At 41.4% G+C, this 26,206-nt stretch overlaps 1 protein-coding gene and 1 long non-coding RNA gene across 8 annotated transcripts in view; one reads left to right on the top strand and one right to left on the bottom strand.

The window, feature by feature from the left end:
* The window catches only part of LOC139565661 (lysine-specific demethylase 5A-like), a 60,481-nt gene extending 54,984 nt beyond the window's left edge, over positions 1–5,497 (bottom strand). For all 6 annotated transcript variants that reach the window (XM_071386143.1, XM_071386147.1, XM_071386144.1 and 3 more), the window contains exons 1-4: positions 4,062–5,497; positions 2,872–2,949; positions 2,140–2,262; positions 1,717–1,887 (exon numbers count right to left, since the gene is read on the bottom strand). In XM_071386143.1, the coding sequence (XP_071242244.1) occupies positions 1,717–1,887; positions 2,140–2,262; positions 2,872–2,949; positions 4,062–4,208 (519 nt within the window). In that variant the 5' untranslated portion in view covers positions 4,209–5,497. The remainder of the gene's footprint in view (positions 1–1,716; positions 1,888–2,139; positions 2,263–2,871; positions 2,950–4,061) is intronic.
* A 170-nt stretch (positions 5,498–5,667) lies between these two features.
* Positions 5,668–8,514, top strand: LOC139565664 (uncharacterized). 2 transcript variants are annotated; one of them, XR_011672956.1, is made up of 3 exons: positions 5,721–6,196; positions 6,792–6,954; positions 7,098–8,514. It is a non-coding gene; the product is annotated as an uncharacterized lncRNA (long non-coding RNA). The 2 variants fall into 2 exon arrangements; XR_011672955.1 differs by having other exon boundaries at positions 5,668–6,954.
* The last annotated feature ends 17,692 nt before the right edge of the window (positions 8,515–26,206 follow it).

Here is a 26,206-nt window from a genome sequence, read left to right as displayed (position 1 = left end):
TCTCCCGTCTGGATTACTGCAACTCGCTGTTGGCTGGGCTCCCTGCCTGTGCCATTAAACCCCTACAACTCATCCAGAACGCCGCAGCCCGTCTGGTGTTCAACTTTCCCAAGTTCTCTCACGTCACCCCGCTCCTCCGCTCTCTCCACTGGCTTCCAGTTGAAGCTCGCATCCGCTACAAGACCATGGTGCTTGCCTACGGAGCTGTGAGGGGAACGGCACCTCCGTACCTTCAGGCTCTGATCAGGCCCTACACCCAAACAAGGGCACTGCGTTCATCCACCTCTGGCCTGCTCGCCTCCCTACCTCTGAGGAAGTACAGTTACCGCTCAGCCCAGTCAAAACTGTTCGCTGCTCTGGCACCCCAATGGTGGAACAAACTCCCTCACGACGCCAGGTCAGCGGAGTCAATCACCACCTTCCGGAGACACCTGAAACCCCACCTCTTTAAGGAATACCTAGGATAGGATAAAGTAATCCTTCTAACCCCCCCCCCCCCCTTAAAAGAGTTAGATGCACTATTGTAAAGTGGTTGTTCCACTGGATATCATAAGGTGAATGCACCAATTTGTAAGTCGCTCTGGATAAGAGCGTCTGCTAAATGACTTAAATGTAAATGTAGTCTTCGCTGTTGAAAACTAAATGTTAGTCTAAAAGAAATGTGAGAACGTCTAGATGCTTTTTATAGTGGAGATCAAGTTTATAATTTGCCTGGCTGGGCTGATGAGAAAGTGGATTGCGCAGTCAGACGGAACAGAGTAAATAGGCATTTTAACATCATAGATTTAGCTGGTGGAAACTTGAAGAATAGACACTGGCTAAAATGAGCATTTAACCAATCAGCATTAGGCTCACCCGTTGTATAATTCCCTATAACACACGGCATATCTGCACGGTAGCATTCAATGGCTATAGTTCATTCTTACATGTTCTATGTTTGAGCTTCTTTTGAAAGCAAAATTCAAATGAAAAACATTATTGGCATTGTTGAATTTGATTTTCATAATGGCAAGCTAGGACTGATGATTTGGTTAGCTAAACTAGCAAGTCTGTTTGGTTAGCAAAGGCAACTACTGTAGCTATCTAGTAAACTTGCAGGCTATTCCAGTGGACGTTGAACACATTTCTAGCAGCAAAGGTGTTAAATTATAGCCATGGTATAAAAGGGATAATCAACTCGAGGCTCTATGTGTTCTCTGGAAAATAATGCAACTCCGTGGAAGGTTAGTTCCATTCCACTAGCACGTTGTGGAAACCACCTTCCACATCGTTCATTATTTTCCATAGAATGCATTGCCCCTCGTTGATTATCCCTTACATGTTGTGATACAGAACCAGAAGAGGCTGGTGGGAGGAACTATAGGAGGACGGGCTCATTGTAATGGCTGGATTGAGTCTATCCCAGCCATTACAATGAGCCCGTCCTCCTATAGCTCTTCCCACCAGCCTCCTCTGTACAGAACACTGTTACAAATGTGGCTGTAGCAAGACAAAGCACAAAAGGAAAGAACCACATGACAGGGTATTGACATGAGTTGTAAGTATGTAAAAGTGTGACTACACAGCACAAACCTATGATGATCCACACCTAACACTTGCCGAAAGAAGGCTGAAGCCATTCACTACCTCCATTGACATCACAGAAACATTTCTCACACTCCACAGACACCTAGGCTAAATGTTATTGTGTGCATGTGTCGGCCAATAAGTGCTTACAGTGAGCGTTGCTCCAGACTGGAAGAGCTCATAGGGGTAGAGGATCCTCTCAAAGTGGGACCGCAGCAGAGAGCCCATACCTTTCCCCGGGGGGAAACCCATCCTGCTGGCCACCTTGGACCATCTCTTCTCCTTACACACTGCCTCAAAGCCTCCCTCGGAGGAGACAATCTGAAATGCAATGTTTTTTTTAGTAAGATGGTTGTGGTTGACTCATACACAAAAAGCATATTTTCAGAAAACTAAGGAGACATTCAAATGTACACCAGCACTTAGCACCTCGTTGTTGTCCTAAAACAAAATCCAAAACAAACTACTTACTCCTCAGTTATAAATAAATGACAGTATACTTACACAAACACCACCCTGAATATTTATAAAAACAATATACTGTTCAGGTTAATGGTCTGACTCCGGTCTTACCTTGCTGAGCTGGTACAGATCAAGGATCTTCCTCTCCACATGAGGGAAGCGCAGCCTGGACCCCTGCAGCTCCCAGAATTTGGCAATCTGATCCAGGAAATTGAGCTTAACTCGAGTGAGGGCCTGAAAGCAATGGGAGAGGTGAGGGAAGGGTACACAAACACATGAAAGTCAATTCAAATGAAAAATCTGGCACGCTCCACTCTAAACAGGAGTATAAAGAGGTGTCTTCAGGTGCTGTAGCCTAGGAGAAATCAAAGTAAAGACAAAGCCTACACAATCCAGTGACTAATATCCTTTAAACTCTTAATGTAGGCTAAGTTACAACTTTTCTGACCCTAAAAACCCTTCCTAAAGCAGGCCTAGGCCTACCACCCATTCAGCCAGCGCTGTTAACTCAGTCATTGTATTCAAGAGTGCTGCCCCCAAAATGTGACGACAGCTGCAGTCAATGCACAAAAGGTCTGCACTGTCCAGCCACACCAACGTATAGGCTACCTCCTCACAAAAAAACATGTGTATTCATAGACTACTACATCTTTATAAAAAGACATAATAACATATGGTTAAATAACATACATCAGTGAATGACTGACAAACTCAGCTGAATTGACTACTTACTTAGGCAATACCTCTATTTAGGCCTATACCTTATAATTACTACAATCAGGCTACCTAACTGTATTTCCAACATAGCCTTCACAGTGTTGTAACTAGGTACAGTATACTTACCTCCAATTCATTGAGTCTCTGGACTCTGGGAGTGAAGCGGAAGTTGCGTACATCGCAGGCGAAAGGAGGTGCCCAGTCCTAACAGACAGAAGAGAACAATTTAAACCAAATGAACAACTTTGGTTCAGATTTTCATACAATGAAGTAATGAGGAAGTAAAAGCAACAACAAAAAACAAGAAAACACTTGTCAACATAAACATTACATAACACTTCAAATCCCCTTCACACATAAATATAGGGATGTGTGGATACAGATTGGGAAAGCGTCGGCCCAGGAAATTAGATGTTTAAAAAAAATACATAAAACATATAAAAACGTTTAAAATCCATCCGACAATACTGGATATGACAAATAATTGAAGTCCCTGTAGTCTAATTGCGTCAAAAGACTTATACCCAAAAGACAAATAATATTGGAGCACAGTGCATCAAAGAAAACCTCCCAGAAGCAACTGTCAAGTTTCAGTGCTGGTGAAAAATAGACCAAATATAGATCAAAAGGTTCCATGTGGGAAATAAGAATAAAAGAGAAAAATACAAAAAGGGCAATATTACACATACATTTGATTTGCACAAGGCCAAATGTGAAAAACATGAAAAGTAGAGCATTATGGTTCTCACTTCCTGCTACTGTTGGCCTATCCCCCCCCCAAAAAAATGTATTACTCTTTACAGCTAAATACATGGATATTGTTCATATTGTAGTCATGATGTAACAAAGACTTGAAAATATAGGGCATCAAATGAAAAGAACCTAGGAGTTCATTTCAAATTGTTAATACTTCAAAAATGTATCTAGACATCATCTAATTCGTGTAACGTTACTTGATATTCCGAATGTAAGTTGCGATCTGTCCAGGAAACACCAAAAAAGAAAACAAAGAGTCATAGACGGGAGTCTGGAATAGAGGCCGCTGTTTTAAAGACGACTTTACTTCAACTGTTTGGCAAAATATAAACATCCAAAATCATTGTTGAAATAAAATGATTAACAAACATGAAATTTGACTCATTTGACCTCCACAAGTGAAAAATTCAACGAGTAAAATGTCCTTACCCAACTAAAAATGTGCGTCGGGCTAGGCCGAAAATACCATAAGTAGATGACAAGGGCACAAACCAACGCAGGCGTAAATCTTAAAATGGAAGCAATGTGTTATATTCCAAAAGCAGAAACAGTGAGGTTACCTCGGGCGGTCGAATTTTGCAGATGCCAGTTCTCTCTGCAATAGGTCGAATCTTGTTTATAAATCCTAGTGGATCCGAAAAATCTTCCCAACTCGGCTCAAAAACTGGGCACTCAGGAGGGGGTACGAATTCAGCAAAATCGGACATGATGAAATCACAACTGTTAAATTTTCTTTAAAAAGCCAATAGTACTTCTTAAAAATGTATTATGTTGACATCTGTGAGTGACATCAGTCCATGATTAGGCCATCTTTCAATTAGCACACATATTGTTGCTTCGGCAACTTCTCCTTCATGGTCATGATTGTTTTAGTCTCAAGAAAAATAATTTCAATGAAGACAATTTCTTGATATGCCAACAGCTGGGCGACATGACAATATTGTTGAGTTGACGTCTCAAAGACAAAACTGTAAAAGATCAAAAATAAAATGTCCATTCCTATTCCATTTTAAGGAAATTACTGGGCCAAGCCGGAAGGCGTCCACCCCCACCACTCCTGTGCAGCAACGTAAACTGCAGAACTGAGAACTACCTGGAGCGCAGGACAAGATCAGTCAAAAGCGCCATCGCTCCCCTGGACATATGATCCACCATCAAAATAAAAACAGCCCAAAAAATTTGCATTTATAAGTATTCTAAGCTCCATATTCACCGAATAAACATTTTCCACATTATTTGCGATTTCACTTTTGAATATCCATCGGTTGTGACATCTTCATGTGCCAGGATATTGTATTATTTCATCCAGATTTCGCAATATCATCCATTTAAAGTTGCGCCTCAGTGGTTATCCAATCTAATTATGACATTCTTGAGTGGTTTTCCTGCCTAAATGAGCGCGATCCTCTTCATCCCGACGAGTAGCTGATGACCATCAACATTGAAACGAGAGCAGTTAGCTAGCAATTAGCGCACATTGTTGATCAAACCGTGTCCACTCCGACGTCCATTCATTTGAAGGAGAACGTTAACTTAGCTAGCTCGTCGCTACAACAGGCAGGGGGATCCGTGGAGTTGAAGGGTCGACCTTCCCGATGCAGCAACAGACGTTATTTGCTCCACAATAAACCAGACGACAAGCTAATAGAAACCATTCTCATGCATACAGTTATCCAGCTTCGTGTCACTCGAGTACTTCTAGCTGCCGTTGTCATTAAAAACGACGATACTTCCTAGCTACTTTAGCCTAGCCACACGGTGCTGTGACTGCTTGCTAGTTGCTGGCGAAAAACTTCGTATGGTCTTTCTTTAGTTTGCTCGCACAGTTCTGGAACAATATACCTTTTTTTCAGGATAAACATTTCGTCTAAAATTGTTCATTAGAAGCCTATGTTGCTCGACATTGGACTTTCCAATATTGTATATATTGAGATACTATCCACCTTTCTTTTGCTAGCAATAACCATATCACTACCATGTACCAATCCTCCACTTCCGCCTCCACATCCGCTTCAATAAAACTAGAACCATGGTTTTACTTATTTCCCTATACAAAAGAATATGCCTCCAGATATGTACATCAACATTTATGGTAAATTAGTTGTAGTTTTGTAAGGTACTCCGTTCTTCACCAAGTGGGAAAAAATCCATCCTCACTAGTGGCTCTTTCAAGACCACTCGGAATCGGGGAAAAAACGAGGTCAAATCGTGACGTAAGGGATATTGAGTTCGGAGAATTCGGAGCTCTAGGATGATCCCAGAGTATCCGACTTAGAATTCCGAGTTGGATGATCGTTCAAAACAAATTTTCCAAGTCGAAACACATTTTTCCGAATAGACAGTTGTATTGAACACACTGAGGTCAGATGTCGGAGATTTCCGAGTTGTATGGAACGCTGCATGAGCGCCAACATCTCTCCTATTATGTGGGAGATTTTTTTTTAAACTAGGCAAGTCAGTGAAGAACAAATTATTATTTATAATGACGGCCTACACCGGCCAAACCCGGACAACGCTGAGCCAATTGTGCGCCGCCCTATGGGACTCCCAATCCCAATCTTTGTGATACAGCCTGGATTCGAACCAGAGTGTTTGTAGTGACGCCTCTAGCACTGGAATGCAGTACCGTAGACCGCTGCGCTGCGCCACTCGATATCAGTATCAGGAAATGATCTCCATAACAGATTTTTGGGCAGTTAAGTGTAACAACTAAACATTATTTATAAAAGCAATCTATAAAAAATAAAAAATTCACACTATTTTCTTTACAAGCATGATTGATAGCTGTACTTGTAGTTTATGGTTGACCAGCTTGTTGGCCATTAGCCAATCGGCGTTTCAACGAGTTCAAAGCATGTGTGAATGCATCCAAATTGCATTTACGACTTCACAACTAGAAATTAAACATCTTCCCATTTGGTCATGCTGCGTTCATGTGCTCGTCGGAGTATTTGATTTCGATAATTTGGCTTTGTTTCATTCATGTGCTTTTTGGTCGCACTCTGCAAACTTGTTGGATGCATTTGCTGTTTGTTTTGGTTGTTTTCAGATTATGTTGTGCCCAATAGAAATGAATGATAAATAATGTATTTTAGGAAAATAGAAAGAAAGTAATTTGAACTGGCAATTCGTAACGTGCTACATTTGGATCAGTTTGGGGTCCTGGGGACCGATGCACTCAAATCTTAAACATTTGAACCGGGGACCAATACCTATCGTGAATCGTTACATCCCTAATGTCCTACTCTCCTTATCTGTTCCTATCTCACTGTGTATTTGTTTCCTTTCAGGACTAGAAGACACTGGGCATCTCTCCTCTGATGGCTGCCATGAATGGTCACGTCCCTGCGGTCAAGCTGCTGCTGGACATGGGCTCAGACATCAACACTCAGATCGAGACCAAACGTAACACAGCACTGACCCTGGCCTGCCAACATGGAGCACCGCGTCAAGGTGAGAGCAGCCTTCATCGGCTGAACCTGACATGTTATGTTGTCTGGGCTAGAGTCAAAGATATTAGGAATGATGTTTGGTGTTAGACTGTGTGGTGCAGTATGTCACTGACCCGTACGTTCTCTCAAACTCCTCTCATGGAGGCTGTGTCAGGTGGCTATGCTGAGATGGGGCATGTGCTGCTGGACAAGAGCGCTGACGCCACCTGTCCAAACCTCCCAAGACACTGTGTGCATCATTGCTGCAGACAAGGGCCACTACAAGTTCTGTGAGCTCCTCATCAACAGGCAATTACTGTTACAGTCTACCTACAGTATGAGAGTGAGTGTCATTTCAGTCAGAATACCATTCCTCTCCAGTCTTATTGCTCAGACCTGCGACTCATCTCTGAGTGAGTTATTACAGTGTTATAACCAGCAGTGTGTGTAGTTCGGCATTTGCTTCTCGCTAAAGTCCAAACTATTCACATTTCCTCTCTCCTTTAGTCTGGTCCATCTCAGAGCTGTGACCAATCAAATCAATTCAAATCAAAGTGTATTTGTCACGTGCGCCGAATACGTAGACCTTATAGTGAAATGCTTACTTTACAACCCTCATTTCCCTGGCGTAACATGTGACTTCTCTCTGAGTGAATATGTGTGCTGTTGTAGATGGGGCTCTGCTCCCTACCCTGTGATTTGTTGTATGAATTGCTGTGATTTGAGGCTGTAGTTTCTGTTTTATTTTTATTGTATGTGTGTGTATAAGGGGACACTGCTGTGGTGGATGTGTGGCTCAGGGCTATGTTCCCTACAAAGCATTTTGTTGTATGTGTGTGTATAAGGGGACACTGCTGTGGTGGATGTGTGGCTCAGGGCTATGTTCCCTACAAAGCATTTTGTTGTATGAATTGTAATAATATCTTATCTGTTTTTTCTTGTTTTGTTTTTTGGTATAAAATATAATTCTGAGCAATGACTAAATGACTAAATGTCTACTTGTTAATTGTTTCAGGTTGTTAGTTTACAACTATCAGGGGGGGGTTGAGGGATAATATGAATTTGCATCAGGACACTTCTGAGTGGACTCTGGTGATACACCTGCAGGATCGACTTATTTCTGGCAGACAGAATGGGCCGATTCTGGGCAGTCATTCAATATGACATCGTTGCTAGCTGGGTAAATTGTCAGAAGATCTTTTAGTTTTAGTTACAGCACATAAAAAAAGCAATACAAATTGTCGTTACCGCCACCATGTCACGCCCTGACCTTAGAGATCCTTTTTATGTCTCTATTTTGGTTTGGTCAGGGCGTGAGTTGGGGTGGGCATTCTATGTTTTGTTTTTCTATGATTTTCTATTTCTATGTTTTGGCCGGGTATGGTTCTCAATCAGGGACAGCTGTCTATCGTTGTCTCTGATTGGGAACCATACTTAGGTAGCCCTTTTTCCACCTGTCATTGTGGGAAGTTGACTTTTGTTTAGGGCACATAGCCTGTAGCTTCACGGTTTGTTTTTGTAGTGTTTGTTGTTTTTGTTCGGCGTCATTTCTTATCAATAAAAAGAAAATGTACGCTCATGACGCTGCACCTTGGTCCTCATCCTTCAACAGCCGTGACACACCAACTTGTACGGGGTGTAATAACAGCCATGGTTGATGCTTTTTGCTTACTGTAAACATTGCACTCAGAAATTAGGATATAAGTAGGACCCCAAACGGATACAAATGTAGCATGCATTGGTCAGAAAATCGATTCAAATGTTACGAATCGCCACTTCACTAAATGTTTTTGTTCAAATTACTTTCTTTCTACCTTCCTAAAATACATTATTTACCATTCATTTCTATTGGGCACAACATAATCTGAAAACAACCAAAACAAACAGCAAATGCATCCAACAAGTTTGTAGAGTCACAAGCTTGATGTAATCATTGAGTGCTAGGAATATGGGACCAAATACTAAGTGCTTGACTACTTTAATACGCATAAGCGAATTTGTCCCAATACTTTTGGTCCCCTAAAATGGGGGGACTATGTACAGAAAGTGCTGTAATTTCTATGGATTATTTGAAATGGATTAAAATACCATCCAATTAAAGCGGACAGTCTGCACTTTAACCTTATAGTCATTGTATCATTTCAAATCCAAAGTGCTGGAGTACAGAGCCAACACAACAACAATATTGTCACTGTCCCAACACTTTTGGAGCTCACTGTATGTTGACAGTCATTGATCTACAAGTCATTTTGCATGAAGAACAACCCCTGGCAATATCAGTAGCTTTGTCAAACTGAGCGCTGTCTACAGCTTCGCATGTTGACCACGGAGAGGTAAGCCTATACCTGATGTGGCACATCTGTGCATCTCCTTCAGCATTCAAATGTTTGTAAAATGGTTTGCGCAATATTATGCTTTATTAGTAGAAAGAGGAGGAAGGGAAGCGCTACTAAGGTACACTATAGTACATTTTGGTAGACAGAAGGTGCTCTTTGGAAAAAGGGGTAAATTGGTCATCAAAAAGAAAAGAGGACCAAGGCACTCTTCATATAATTAATTAAAATGCCTTTATAAGTATGGTATGTTCAATAGAAAAAAAGTTTTTAAAAATCCGACGCGTTTCGGTTGCATGGCCTTCGTCAGGGAGTACAAAAAAATAATACAATGTCCTCTTTTGAACAGATTTTCCAATTAGCCCTAATTAGGAGAGGGAGTGGTTACAAAATTGATAGGACACACCTAGTAAGCAATACTATACACATTAAAAAGTGAAATACTGTAGCTATGTTATCATAAAAATACAACTCCAAGCTCGAAGTATCAGGACACTTAGAAAGGTAGTTCTAATCTTAAATATGACTGGGAGAAGTGTCAAGAATAAGAAAGCAATATATTCCATAGTACACAAGAACACAGCAAAACATGAACAACAACAGTCTAAACATAGCTGAGTGCAATTGAGCAAAATGTCCACTAGATGACAGCAAATGGACCTATCACAACCCTACAGGAAGGGTGAGAAATAGATATCTTCATTTAAACCAGGGTATTTAGTAACTAAATACACGAAATACCCTGGTTTAAATGATTTGGGGTTCACTTATATTGGGAGTAGTGCCTTTCTTCAGCCACAGTGTGTTATATGTGCCACAGTACTATCGCACAACTCGATACACCTTCACTCTTGCGCAGACATTTAGAAACAAAACATGCCGATTTGAAAAATAAGCCAAGGGAGCTTTTTAAGCGAGAATTAAGACAACTTTCGAGTAGTAAGGCATGTTTAAAAGCAACAGATACCATTAATATGAAGGGGCTAGAAGCGTCTTATATGGTTAGCTACCGAGTGGCTAGGACAGGCAAGCCCCATACTATTGTGGAGGATGTAACTCTTCCTGCTGCCGCGGATATGGCTGGGACAATGCTGGGGGGAAAGGCCCAAAAACTATACAGTCAATGCTTTCATCAAACAACACTGTTTCACGACGCATCAGTGACATGGCAGGAGATGTTTTGAAACAATTACTGCTTCGCATACGAGCCAGTGAATTCTATGCGTTACAGCTGGATGAGTCAACAAACGTGGTGGGCCTGGCACAGCTCCTGGTATATGTCCGTTACGTTTATGGGTGGACAATAAAGAAGGCATCCTCTTCTGCAAACCACTGGAAACCAGGACAACAGGAGAGGATATTTTTAAAATACTGGACAGCTTTGTGACATCAAATGGACTTTGGTGGTCAAGATGTGTTGGTATCTGTACTGATGGCGCAAAAGCCATGACAGGGAGACATAGTGGAGTGGTAACGCGCATGCAAGCAGTTGCTCCCGATGCCACTTGTGTACACTGCAGCATCCATCATGAGGCTATTGCTGCCAAGGGGATGCCTGACAGCTTGAAAGATGTTTTGGACACTACAGTGAAAATGGTTAACTTTGTTAAAGCAAGGCCCCTGAACTCTCATGTATTTTCTGCACTATGCAATGATATGGGCAGCGACCATGTAACGCTTTTACAACATACAGAAGTGCACTGGTTATCAAGGTGCAAAGTTTTTTTTAAATTGAGAGACGAGCTTAAAGTTTTCTTTACTGACCATAATTTTCACTTGTCACACCACTTGCATGATGACGGGTTTCTCACACGACTGGCCTATCTGGGTGATGTTTTTTCTCGCCTGAATGATCTGAATCTAGGATTACAGGGACTCTCCGCAAAATTGAGGCTATGATTAAGAAGTTGGAGCTCTTCCCTGTCTGTATTAACAAGGACAACACACAGGTCTTTCCATCATTGTATGATTTTTTTGTGTGCAAATGAACTCAAGTTTACGGACAATGTCAAATGTGATCTAGCGAAGCACCTGAGTGAGTTGGGTGCGCAATTATGCAGGTACTTTCTCAAAACGGATGACACAAACAACTGGATTCGTTGTCCCTTTCATGCCCTGCCTCCAGTCCTTTTACCGATATCTAAACAAGAGAACCTCATCGAAATTGCAACAAGCGGTTCTGTGAAAATTGAATTTAAATCAGAAGCCTCTGCCAGATTTCTGGATTGGGCTGCACTCAGAGTATCCTGCCTTGGCAAATCATGCTGTTAAGACACTGATGCCCTTTGCAACCATGTACCTATGTGAGAGTGGATTCTCGGCCCTCACTAGCATGAAAACTAAATACAGGCACAGTCTGTGTGGAAAATAATTTAAGACTGAGACTCTCTCCAATACAACCAAACATTGCAGAGTTATGTGCATCCTTTCAAGCATACCCTTCTCATTAACCTGTGGTGAGTTATTCACAATTTTTCGATTAACAAATAAGGTTTTATCTGTAAGATGGTTAAATAAAGAGCTCAATTATTGATTATTATTATTACTGTCTTTAGCCTTAAGACATACCCAGGGTCTACATGCAAGACGTTTGATCTATCCAAGGAATGAAAACTTACAGAACGTGGAATGTGTGGGATATCTAGCAAGCAAGAGAGCCTGTCTTGATGATGGTGAATTGCAAACGGATGGATGTCAGGGCTAACCCTATAGCCGGCCCCTTTATCTGTAAGAAAGGAATAGTAAAATAGTTTGTACTAATTATATCATGTTTTAAAAGGTCTGTACTAAATATTTTGAATTAAATAAAGGTTTTTAAAATTGAAACCCAAATTTATTTCCCGCCCAGAGGTTGTGGGGGCTCAAAAGTCAAAACCCACAGCCCCAATATAAACGGTCTAGACCCCCCCCCCCCCCCCCCCTAAGTTTAAAAACAATGTTATTTCTAATCAACACCGGTACTAAAGGTTCATTATGCATACTTGGTGTCCCCAAAAACAGCAGGTGTTATATCCCCGAGGATGTAGGAAGCAAAAGGCAATGCCGCCAACCCTGCATATAAAAGGTCTAGACAGCCCCCCTAAGGTTGAAAAACAATGTTTATTCTCTAAACAACCCCTTTACTATCGGTTCATTTTTGCATAGAGGATGTCGCCCGAAAAACACTAAACTTCCCCCACGCTCTGTAAATTCATTCCATACTATGTCTTGGTCACGACAGAGGTCCTGCTGAAAACTATATTCCTGCGTTTCTGCTCGCCTATACAGATGGAGACTTTTGAAGGTGAGGATATTAAATCGATTTTAGGGTGCATTAGGTATTTTCTGGGAATTGTTTGGATATTATGAAATGAATGCCCTGTTGGGAACTATCTCTCTCTCTCTAATATTAAACCGGTGTTATATATGTTTTTACAGATATTCTAAAATGGGTGGACAACGATTTTTCAGGTATGTATTTATGTCAATTGCACGCAAGTTAAAATGTATATATTTCGTATAAATATATGTTAATATTGTCTAACGTCTATAGGTTATCCATCATTTACCCAGTTGCTACCGGGAATAATTGATTTGGATCAGCCATCATTAGATGGGGGTTCTCACGCTATTTTCGACGTCCAAAAATAAAATCCATAATAATATTTATACATTAAAAACAAAAAGTGTGTACCCTATTTTAAAAGCAAATTGTGTATTTACAGCGGACAGCCCCCCAGCAAGGATATGTGCTGCATTGTGGACTCTGAACGACTTTGGAGGAGCCGATAAAACAGACAGTATTCTGCCGTTTTGTACGAACGGTTTTCCAAACAATCCAAGAACCGAGGCTATAACCATCAGATCCACACCCCCGGGAACCTCAAGCCAATCGCTCCATAATCTGGCATTTACGACGCTTCATAGTCCTTCACGACTCCGCACAACTGTGGCCCAAGTGCATTGCGCAGAATCACCCCGGCCCGAGAAGGGCTACAGGGCTGAAAACGTACGGATTCAAGAACCGGCGCTCTATGGATACGGTATGACCCCATTATACATTTGTTATTAGTTATACATTTTTTATTAGTTATACATTTTTTGATAGAATATGTTAAAACAATGTCAAATCATGTTTTTTTTTCAGACTCCAACGATACACGCCCGGCAGAATCTGCAAAACCAGGTGAAAAAAGTATAGCGCCCTTGGTATCCACGATTCATCAGAACAGCCTGCGTCAAAAAAACAGAGGTCATTTAACTATATATATTGTTAATATATAGTATTATATCTGAAATGTATTTGACATTTTTATCTAATATATTTTATTTTTAAGACCCTATTTTGTATGTATATTTTTCTTTCAGACTCCTACCCAGCGTATACAGGCACAGAAGGCCCAGGATCGAGAGCACGTGGAGGATTTCGTTGCCCAGGACATCCACAGTAAAACACTGAAACCGGATGATTTCAACGCTTTAAATGACAATTCTGAGCTCGACGATATGCTGTTGTACGAAGCGGCCAACCATCTTGATACAGTGAATTTTCTGAGGTAGAAACACCAGATAGGTTTCTCACAGCCTTTTACAGGGCTCTATAAAATCCAGAAAGGTCTTGCTACACAAACAAATGGTGGCTTTACACAAGCGGCAAAACAGTCAAGATCTATCTTTCTGACATAGAACAATGCCCCGTTTGTGAAACAACAATCTGATTAAAAAACGCAAATACAAGCGCTAAAAGCCTATATGTAACATGGATCCTTCCAGAATACCACAAGAACACACATCCTTAATTAACCAATTGAATGAGACCGGGGCGACAGATCCCATAATTCAGACACTTGAAAACCTGTTATTGCAGATTCCAGAAGAACTCCTACCCTTAATTAACCAAATGAATGAGAGCACAAGATCTTCGACACCAGAACACCCACACACCCCTCCTTTAACTCCCATGTCCGAGGAGTCTGAACCACAATATGTTGTTTTTGAGGAATTGGAAAATTGTATAATAAATCAATGGTCTTGATTGAAGTGTTTGGGTTGTGTACCGAAATAAATTCAGCAATGCAGAGATTCAACAGTTTTTTTAATTGCACATGGCTGAATCAGAACCTTGATTATGCAGTTTTTTATGTGATGATATTGGATACTCTGAACGAACTGTTAGACAGGGCAACAGATTTTGCCGAACCTCGTGATGTCTTACAGCTTGAAATTTGTGGAGATAGCATGCAAAACACTGTATCTCTTGTTTTACCCAATGGCGCAGCAGATCTTGAACAATTTATAGCCCTGCTGAAACGACTTGTTCAATCAAATGTATCTATCATAGCTGATAGGACCCTCGAGCTCGTAGTACGTTAACCCCTAGGTGGAGGGGGTCAGAGAAGGCAACTTGATAGTCTCATGCAATCAGAAATCATAAGCAATAGAAGGGTATATCTCATAAACGTTCACAATCCTGGTAATCAGCTATGCTTTGCAATAGGCCTAGCACATTTACTCAACCCTGGATGTACTGATCTAGAGGCTTTACAAAACTCTCGGGAGCTTCAAAATGCCGTGGCTCTAGGTATACAGGATGCTGTGGCTTTCTCTGACATAGTCAAATTTGAAACATTTCTGAACATCAAGATTGTGGTTTTGTACCACAGTAGAGCTAATGCAGCTCTCTTGAAATTCCAGAACAACCCACAACCTCATCCTCAGATTCTGTACTTTTATGTGCAAAACGACCATTATTATGCTATTACCAACATCACAGCGTTTTTAGGAGCGCCATATGTGTGTCCAGCATGTCATACAGGCTACACCCGAAAGGGGGGGCACTCTTGTCATTATAACTGTTCAGTATGTCTGGATGAAACATGTCCGATGCAACCCTTAAACCTAACACCCTGTGCGGATTGTCAACCCACATGTCGTTCGGCCTACTGCTACGAAAAACACAAAATTGAAACATGGCACCCCAAGGCATGTAAATCTGTAAGCAGTTGTGACATTAACAAGAAATGTCCAAAATGCCATTGCAATTACAACCTTAAAATAGACAGCCCTAAACCTCATGTGTGTGGAATCATACATTGCCCAATCTGTAAAGGGCCTTTGAAAAGCAGAGACGCTGAAGTGGTTCAAGAAGTGCCACACGAGTGTTATATTCAGCCCTTGGCTGATGATGAACATTTAGAGAAATATGTGTTTTATGATTTTGAGACTAATCAGCAATCAGTGGTTAATTTGCCTATTTTTGTATCTACCATGACTTTCAAGGGTGAAAAGTGGTCGGCAGAGGGGCCCCAATTGTGCACTACTCTTTCTAAAACACTTCAGAAAACCCCAGTACAGAAACTTCACGTTTATAGCTCATAATTCTAGAGCCTATGACTCCTATCTTCTTTTGAACCCTCTGATACAACAAGGCGTTGCACCCAGTGTCATAGCTCAAGGTGTCACACCCTGACTTTAGTTATATTTGTTTTCTTTATTTTTTGGTTAGGTCAGGGTGTGACAAGGGTGGTTTGTTTAGTTTTTGTATTGTCTAGGAGTTTTTGTTTATCTATGGGGATTTTGTATGGTCTAGGGGTATGTAGGTTTAGGGTGGCCTGAATTGGTTCCCAATCAGAGACAGCTGTTTCTCGTTGTCTCTGATTGGGGAGCCTATTTAGGTTGCCATTTTCCACCTGTGTTTTGTGGGTAGTTGTTTTCTGTTTTGTGTTGCTGCACCTTACAGGACTGTTTCGTTTTTTCCTCTCACTCTCGTTGTTATTTTGTTTAGTGTTTCTGGTCTAATAAAAATAACATGAACAATTACCACGCTGCGCTTTGGTCCGATGACTACTCTTCATCCGAAGACGAATATCATTACACAAAGTAGTAAAATCTTGTGTTTTGTAGACCCAGCCTTCAACCAGAGATACATTGACAGTTTAAGTTTCTTACCCATGAGATTGGCTCCAATGCCTGAGGCCTTCGGTTTTGAAAACTCTGTGACAGGGTGATTTCCTAATTTCTGAGGAGAATCTACATTATATTGGATCTTATCCCAGCCCCGAAATGTATGGGTGTGATCAAATGTCTCCCAAAGAGCGAGAGAGATTCATGAGACAGTATGTCATAGTACCTTTGATTTCCACAAAGAGATGGAGTCATACTGTGACAACGATGTGGTTATACTTCGTGAAGGATGCCTCAGATTCAGAGAAGAGGTAATCAAAGATGCAGGCTTTGACCCCTGGAGTTGTACAACTATTGCATCGGCATGCATGAAAAACCTATCGTACACACTTTTTACCTCCAGCATCTATATCTATTCCATCGCCTGACAACTACCGACGCCAATTCAAGTCAAACTCTAGTGGGTCCATTCAATGGTTGGAGTACTTGGCCCAGGATAAAAACATTTTTATTCAACATGTTGTGGTAGGGGTGTGAAGGCGTTTGGGCCTTTTCACGTAGATGGATACACACAGATTGACGGTGTTGAGTACAACGGTTGTTTCTTCTATGGTTGTAAATCTTGCTTTGTGTCCCAGGCCATGTGTGTCCTTACCCAAAATACTTTTGGGGAAATGTACCAAGATTTCCAAGACAAATTGGAATCTTTACAGGCTACTTACGGGTTGAAAGTGAATGTGATGTAGGAGCATGAGTGGACCAGACTCAAAAAGTCTGATACTCATGTTCGAGCTTTCCTTTCCTGCTTTGACACACCAGAACCCTTGGAACCACGACAGGCCTTGTATGGAGGCCGTACCAATGCTTTGACATTGCGGTATGTAGCGCAACCCGACAAGACAATAGGATATGTAGATTTTACATCCCTTTATCCTCATGTAATGAGTTCCTCATGCTATCCTATGGGGCATCCTGAAATTATTCACTTTGACTTACCCCAAAACTATTTTTGTCTGATCAAAGCAACTGTCTACCCTCCTAGGGGTTTGTTTCTGCCAGTGTTGCCTTACAAGGGACCTCAAGGAAGAATTATTTCCCCTTTGTCGCACCTGCAGTGAAAACGACAACCAGGAAAAGCCTTGTGATCACTCAGATCAAGAAAGAGCCCTGACAGGTGTATGGGTCACAGTTGAATTCTCTAAGGCTCTAGAGATGGGGTATCGTGTGGCCAAAATCTTTGAAGTGTGGAACTTTTCCAGGAAATCAGACACTCTTTTTAAAGAGTACATCAAGACCTTCTTGAGATGCAAGCAAATGGCTTCAGGCTATCCTGCATCGGTCACAGATCAAGAGAGCAAAGACAAGTACATTCAAGACTATCACGACAGAGAAGGCATACTTCTTGACCCTGACAGAATAAAGGTCAACAGAACCAAAAGAAATCTGTCAATTGTACTTAAACTCGCTTTGGGGCAAGCTTTCCCAGAGAAGCAATATACTAACAACGTCGATCATTAAAGACCCCGAAGAATTTTGGGATTTAGTTTTTTTGGACCAATACAAATTTCACATTTTTCATTCAAGAGTAAAGACATTGCCCTGGTGCAATGGAGACGTAACAAGAAGTGGGTTCAAGCCCCGGGTAATGTAAATGTGTTTCTTGTAGCATTTACCACGGCCTATGGTCGACTTGAACTATACAACCTCATGGCGCAGCTGCAGAGGAGGGTTCATTGGAATCAATCACACGCTTGGTCGAGGAGTTCCTAAACGACCGGAATAGTGACTTGATTTTGAGCTCCTACAAAAAGATTGTTAGAGATAAAAAGGGGTTCCAGCTAAGGAATGCCCCACTTACTAAAAGATTCCGGGTAGTCTATGACAAGAGATTGCTTTTACCTGACGGGACCACCTTGCTCTTTGGCTACTGACTTATGTTACAAACCCTGTGTGTCGTAAAGCTTAAGATATAATGTCTGCTGTAGAAGGTTTTGACTCCAGGTTGCAACTACCATTTTCAGCCTTAATCGCAGGCCCATCCAATAGCGGTAACACATGTTTTGTAAAGTACTTTAGAGAATTCCGGACATGTATTATCTCAGAAACCTGACCAATATTGTGTGGTGTTATTTGTGTTATCAACCTTTGTATGATGAGCTGTTGAAGAAAATAAAAATCAAGTTTGTTGAAGGAATACCCGAATCCCTGTCTGATGATGAACTTTTACCTCATAAAAATAATCTGCTGGTTTTGGACGATATGCTATTTGCAGGTAGCGAACATCCTGAAATTGCACAAGCTTTTACCCAATATACTCATCATAGAAACCTGTCCCTGCTTTACTTGGTGCAGAATGTGTTTCACCAAGGTAAAAATAGTTAGTTTGAATGCCAATTACATGGTTTTGTTCAAAAACCCTAGAGACAAACTACAAATTAACACTCTAGCTCAGCAGATGTACCCGGGAAGGAAATCCTACTTTATGGAGAGCTATGAGGACGATACCAAAGCACCATTTTCTAATTTAATCGTGGATTTAAAATCAAATACTCCAGAACACCTGAGGCTCCAACCCAGCTTGTTCTCGTGGGAGTGGCCAGCGGCTTACATTCCTAAAAAGTAACCGCTATGTCTCTGCGTTTAAAAAGAAACCTGCCGCTCTTGAGAAGCCTAGTTGGGGCTACCGCTAAAGAACGGAAGGCCAACTTGGGTCACTGTTCTTCAGATCTCATATTATCCCTATGTGAGATTGCTTTGAATCTTCTCAAAGGCCGCATTCCACTCACCCTGACCCAATTAAAAAAAATTGAGACAAAAGACTGCGATCAAACTCTTTGCCAATATCTTTGCCAATAAAAGGGCCAGTCTTCAAAAGAAAAGACATAGCATTCAACAGTCTGGGGGTTTTCTTCTACCTTTACTAAGTATAGCCGTGCCCTTCATCACCAGCCTTATTGCTGCCAGACGTGGGGGTTGAACACCGAGTGTGATGGCAAATAAAATGTACTTGGTGCCTCAACAAGAGTTGGATAGACTTAAAAGCGTTTACAGGGTCCTGAAAATATCAGACAAACAGCGGAAAATGATTTGGATATGGCCATGAAGGATATTTTGAACCGAAAAGGATTGAACCCCTATGATAAGGTCCAAAAATACACAAACCTCAAAGGTATTTGGCCTTGGTAAAAAAAGGTGAGCGAGAGACCAACCATTTATCGCTTTCCCTACCGGACCCTTTAAAAGATGACGCGCCTAAAGAGAGCCAAGCCCCTGTAATGCCTGTACCTGCGATCTTACCAGTTGAAGATCAAATGCCTGTTGAAGATAACGTTATGCATGAAGTTTATCTTTCAGGGTGCTGTTGTCAAGGGTTCACATATGATGGACTTGCTTAAAAGTACCATGGCAGCCCACAAGGTTGCTGATGACAGAAGACCTCCCGGGTGGCGTCGGTTTCTTAAGGCCCTGGCAATCCTCAACATTTCCCTCTCGGGTATACCCAACTATAAGCTTCGTCAACAGATTCAAACTTTAAAACAAAAACCTTCAACGAGCTGTTCAAATAACCCCTCCCCCCTATGAAAGGGATGATGATAACTCATTTACCCCCCTGAACGTCTCCGGACCTTTTCCTAATCCCGATCTCTCAGGGTGGTTAGACTTTTGAATGACTTTTGAATGACTATGATTAAATTCAATACATTTTATTTGAAAAAATATGCAATTTAACATTTGTGACATTCTTAAAACATTTGACGTGAGCATACGCCTTGATTACAGGGTCTTAAAGGATACATACTTGAACACTTTTGATATTTTCTAACAAAGCAAGCTACAACAATATCATTACTTCTTAAATTATCACTATAAAGAGACATAACATCTTCAAAAGAAACTCCCCGGGCTCTTTGGCATAGGTAGAATACACAGTGTTGACCACATGTAGTGGAAAGGTTATCTTGTACTTGTTTGATGCTGTAGTAGATCTTTGATCCATTTTTGGTCAAAAACTGTTTTTTAGATTTGGGGAAATGTGAAAATCTGGGGGGAAAGCCGTAGGAATCAAAAGTTGAGATTTTTCTTCCTCCTTCGTCTTCTAATGTCACAGCTAGCCAATGTTCACCCAGCATGTGTTTAGGATGGGTATTGACAATAAATATGGCCGGTCGCTCCGGCCATTTCTCAATAGGTAATTCATCACAAGCCCACACTCCACAAAATTGTTTTTCAATCAAGCGGCTCATGAGACCCTCTAGCTGTTGGGTATTCATCTCTTTGCTCAACGATCCTTAATAATAATCCACCAAGACTTGTCATTGGGCATTCACTTCCAAGATTGAATCAGAGTATGCATAAACAATCATGCCAACTGTGCAGGCTAACGGTGTACGGAAAGCATTTCCAGCCTGAGGTTACCTTGGAACACCACAGATTTCCTGAGGTGTCATCATCAGGTGATAAATTGAAAGCATACTATGTGTAACCCTCTGCAAAATCATTTCTGTCAATAGGTAAAGGGAGATCTTTTAGATGCCTCCCGGTAGCCAGAAATAGATTGTAAAATTCTCGCACAGATATGTTGTTATTAAATTGCGGTTGGAAAGCCTTAGCAGGGACCTGACGTCCGTCCTGACAGAGAGCTACATACTCTGCATTGAAGTGTTGAAAATTAAAGTTTTTTTAATGTAAGCTGCCCGTATTAGAGGCGTGATCAACCAAGCCTATAACCATGTAGCGAGGTTAAGGGCCTAGAAAAAGGTTTTCTTGACTACAGATTCTACTGCCCACCGGTATGCTAAAAGTTTTCATGGTAATTCTTTGTAGAGGGTAAAGGGCATTTCCTTTCATCAAAGCCTGTGAATGACCCAGACGAACAGCCGGCGATACAGACACTTTTTTATAAAAAGCGTTGCCCCCAACACTTTTAAACTAAAGTCACCGTCTTGGGCAGACATCAGACAAAACTCATCCTTGGCCTTGGTTAATTTTAGTCTTAAATCAACCAAATGTAAGAGTAAACGTTCTTGAAAGAAAATGTCAGAGTGTATAGGCCCTAGGAGATGAAATTCTCAAGACTTGGCACAGTAGCGAGCACGTGCCTCCAGTCCTTTGTTTGCACCGGTGGAAGGGTCTATGGATTCCATAGAGACTCCTGCAGTATCCTTGCTAAACAGCCCGGCGCTGAATTGTCTTGAGTGTCTTCGGAGTAGTTTAGTAAACATTCCAGGATGGCCCTATAAGGGTACGTGGCACTAATTTGACTGATTAGGCGTTCACCCAAAGTCACATCCACTTGGGAGAAGATGGTCGCCAAGGGGTAATTAATGAGACTCACTTTGGCATCGTTTGCAATATTAGTACCATCTCTTTTGGTCACTTTGAGACGTAAATGCAATAAGATGTTGTTGAGGTCCAGATAGTTGTCACCGTGGCCTGTTATGAAAAATTCTATAGGACCGTTGTCTGTAATGGCAGAGAGTGGGGCTATCTCCACATAACAGGACCTATCTATTGAAAATTGGGTTAAGGGGGCCGTAAAAAGATCGAGCTCTGTCTTTATAGCTTCAGAGGACATGCGGTGTAAAAGAGCCATGTTGCTTGTTCTTTTAGAAAATACTTCCGAGTATTCTTTTTGCCTTTTTTGGTCCAGACCTCCTCACTTTACCTCGTCTTTGACTTACTGAGTTTCTTTTAACTGTTAACCTCCGCTTTTTAGGGGCTGGCCTGCGCCTTATACCTGGAGGTCTCTTTTTTGGTCTTCGAGACAACAGCATAAGCCACGAGCCTTCTTGATGCTCGGCATCTGGTGACGCCCTTCGGGTCATAGCATTGGCTACAACCTCACTTACAATATTTTTAGCCGCTGATTTTAAATGTGGTTTGGCTATGCTGAGGCCTCTCTTCATAAACGGTAAAACCATCCTAAAGAGGTTATGAAATATACCGCCTATCCCCGAACCGTACATGGTCGGGGATCCGTGATAGCCGGGTAATCCATTACCCACTTGATCAACATAGTATGAGACATAGCGGTTAGGGTCGAGATGGTGGTTGTGTTCGTTAACCAATTGAATTTATTTGTATTGTGTTTATAAAATATATATATATATAATACTAATAATATATTAGATATGTAGAGAGGTTCAATGGGTCTAAAGTGGAGTTTTACAATCGTTTTACCATAAGTAAATTCGATGTTTTCGTTCTGATCCATTTAAAGCCCAACCAGAATGTTTTCAATATATTTCTTGCTTACAGGTACATAGTGTGGCTTGTCATAGTTAACAGTGACTACATCACCATCCTTTCCCTCTATATGAACTGTTCTCAGGAGGGGCACATAACTGTCTCCTACCCTTTGATAGGATAAGATGTCGGTATACACAAATATGTTGTAAAACCCTGCATGTGTATCTGCAGGGAATGGGAATAATTTATCTTTCACATACGTCCATTTATTGGGACCCATCCCCAACATGTAGGCTAAATTACTGCTGGTCTTTATACCCCCATCAGCAGCCCCTGAGATTTGTACACGTTTATGAATAGGGTTGTAGATCAAGAGTATTTCAGGGTTAGGAGTTCGTTCAACTCTGAGTTGATCCTGTCGACGGTTCTATAGAACTCTTTTTTAAGCTTTATAAGTTTCGGGGGTTCCGATATCCTTTTGCAATAAAAATCCCGGTCCTTATCCTTGATATTATACCAACTATGGGGGTATGTAATCTCGCTGAGACCTACTTCCCAGGCCTCTGATAACTCTATAGGCTTTGGAAAATTGGTTGTATAATTCGAACTTTGGTCATTCATATATACTGTATATGTGCAGACGCATTACTGGGGAAAGTCAGGTAGAAGCCATTGTGTTCCATGATGCACTCCTGTGTACACGCGAATGATGTATTTATCATGCATGAGGGTTTAAGTTAACCCCCGCTGCCTCCACCACATCGTGCTCTAATACCCAACTGTTGAACTTTTGAGGCCAGTTTTTCCAACGGACCAACACCCATTTTTTACCCTTTTCTCTCTTTTGATCTAGAATCTCCTCCCTGTGAAATACTTTGTCTTTACCCATCTGTTCCTTCTGTAGTTCCTTCTTATAAAATGATCCCTCTATAAGCTCCCCGTCATAATCTTTTAACTTGTAGACAGGGGGTATGCGCGGTAGACATTCGGTAACGGTGAACAACTCATCGCTGTAACCTTGCTCATATTTTTTATCGAAAACACCCCTCAACTTGGATATACGTACCAAGTCCCCCACTAGGAATTTAAAATCATTTTTTTTCTTACGGCGAAGGGCGAACAAACCATGCAGATTTTTAAAGACTTGAAAATAGTTTTCAGAAGAGACCTCGGAGGGCTTCATCCGTATACTCTTATGGTAGCTGTGGTTGTAACCCTTTACTAAATCTTGAACTATATCGATATATCTATGTGTGTTGTGAGCCGTAAAGTATTTCCACATCCTCTCCTTCAAAGTTCTGTTAAAGCATTCAACAACTGAAGCTTTCAAATCCGAGCCTGTAGCAAAATGTACGATATTGTGCTTCTTCATGAGTTTCTGAAAAGTATTATTAAAAAAGAAAATCCGCCGTCAGTCTGCACTTTCTTGGGTGCTCCTCCTTCCTTCAAGATAGAGTCAAAGGCCCGGGTCCCCTCTGCCCCAACTCTTATTTTTTAAGACCCTTACAAATGCTATTTTAGAGAAAATATCTATAACCATTAGCATGTAGCGATTTCCATCATTTATATCTGCAAGGGCCTGCATGTCACATAGATCCGCCTGAAACTGGGACAAGGGATGAGTAGAAAAAACTACTTTTCCTGGAAATTGTTTTCGCACAGGTTTATGCAGAGTATAAGCATCCAGCTCTGCCAACCATTCATTCAGTTGAGCAGCGCCCAACCTGCTACCTGTTTCTTTGGCTATAGCTCTCTGTAACCGCTCCTTACCCCCATAAGACCCTGGGTTAGAGGGGGAATAATAAATGTTTTTCAACATCTGCTCCGCCATCCTTCTTGCCTCTCTGATGTACAATAACGTTAATGAGCCCATTTCAAATAACGACAACATTTCATTTTCATTTAGAACTTTTATTTTTGCAAACATCAAGTATTACATATAGAGACAATTCAGGATTCGTAGCAGGATACTAGTCCCCGTTTTCTCAACGATCCAAGCATGCAACACCCTGTATATTTGGTTTAGATTTACAGGCTTGTGTCTCTGAATTTTTAAAACACACACATCCGCTATATAAGTATATAAACAACAAATATGATACATGTTACAATTAAACGGTGTTTCAAAGAAATAAAGTAAAATCTTAGACAAGTGTCACGTTCCTGACCTTATTTCCCTTGTTTTGTATTTATTTAGTATGGTCAGGGCGTGAGTTGGGGTGGGCATTCTATGTTATGTGTTTCTATGTTGGGTTCATTGTATTAGCCTGATATGGTTCTCAATCATTCTCTGATTGAGAACCATATTAAGGTAGGCTGTTCTCACTGTTTGTGTGTGGGTGATTGTTGCTGTGTCTGTGTTTGTTTCACCACACGGTACTGTTTCGTTTCGTTCGTTCGTTTGTTCCTACCTGTTCGTGCGTTCATGTTTTATGTTCTCAAGTTCAGGTCTGTTCACGTCGTTTTGTTATTTTGTATTTTGTCAGTGTTCTGTTTTGTTGGATATCATTAAAATTCGACATCATGAACATTCACCACGCTGCGCCTTGGTCCTCCTCTCTTCCACCTAAAGACGAGCGTTACAACAAGGTTGTTTCTAGTTCTTCAGAATCATCCACAAGACGGGATACCAGTTGTGTCCATTGTAGACTCTCGCCCGTATGTCGTACATGATTCATGATTTACTCCATTTTTAGCACACGCTCTGCATTAGCCCATGTATTGTGGGTTGTGTAGAACGATACATTATTCACTTTATTTTCAATATTTTGCTGCATAACATTTGTAAGTTCTCTCAAAAGAAAACATGTATTTATTCTCTCTAACATCGTATACATATTGCTTTACATCTAAATAAAAAATATGTATTGTTACTCGGTCTCTTGCAGTTTATTGAGCCAGAAAGTCACCACATCAGCCACCACAGCTTCCTTGTATTTGTTGTCGTCCACCAGGGTGTGCCGGATTTCTTTGAGTTTCTCGTGGATGTAGATCGCCTCCTTTAGTTCATGTAGGAAAGCCTCGGTTACCCCGGAAACTCTGGGAATAGACGGCACAAGACCCATAGACTCCAGGGCTCTGACCATCGAAGGTATAAACCGGCAGGACCACAGTCTTTTCACAAGCTCCTCAAAATGGTTGAAGAAGTAGTACTGTGGGTGGTCGTATAAACACGGATGTCATCGTTGGCTGGGGTGATTGATCTCACAACCGATGCATTTGTCTCTTATATACTCTCCAATCACCACGTCTAAAAGTGTGGCTACAGAGGCCTTGATGGTATCCACAAAAATAGTACTGACCAACCCATCAAACACATCCTCAGGCGGTGTACATGTAGGGGGTGTCGGGGGTCTTGCCTGGGGGGAGTAGAATGGAGGGCTGTGAGGCATAGAGTCCTTAGGGTCTGGTACCCATGACGTATCGGAGTTCTGGTGTGGTATATGAATATCCATGGTATATGCTGAAATGAAGAACCAGAGGCTTTATGGTCACCCCTTTTATTGGTGAACCAGTCCTTTGGTATCAGGGCGTGGTTAACGCAGCAGGCGCGTACTATTTTTCTTCGGGGGCTGACCCTTCTGAGGATGACCCTTCTTGGGGTTTCTTTGAATCATAGTCCTCAGGATTCGTATATATTATGCACTTCCTTAGCCGAACAATGCTCTGCCGTTGTTGGCTCTGTACAAAAAGAGCACCCAACAACTCTAACATTTTCAATTCCATTGGAATCCAACTTTTAAAAGGAATAAGCACGCGCAACCTAAAATCCCCAGACAGGTCACCATCACGAATGTTTTGGTTGCGGATTTACTCGTTGCTGATATAGAGCTCCACGCACCCACATGTAAGTCCATTCTTTCTTTGTAT

The sequence above is a fragment of the Salvelinus alpinus genome, chromosome 37 (assembly GCF_045679555.1).
Source record: "Salvelinus alpinus chromosome 37, SLU_Salpinus.1, whole genome shotgun sequence".
NCBI classification, from domain to species: domain Eukaryota; kingdom Metazoa; phylum Chordata; class Actinopteri; order Salmoniformes; family Salmonidae; genus Salvelinus; species Salvelinus alpinus.
The sequence above is the reverse complement of the archived record's forward strand: the minus strand, read 5'-3'. Positions and strand labels throughout refer to the sequence as shown.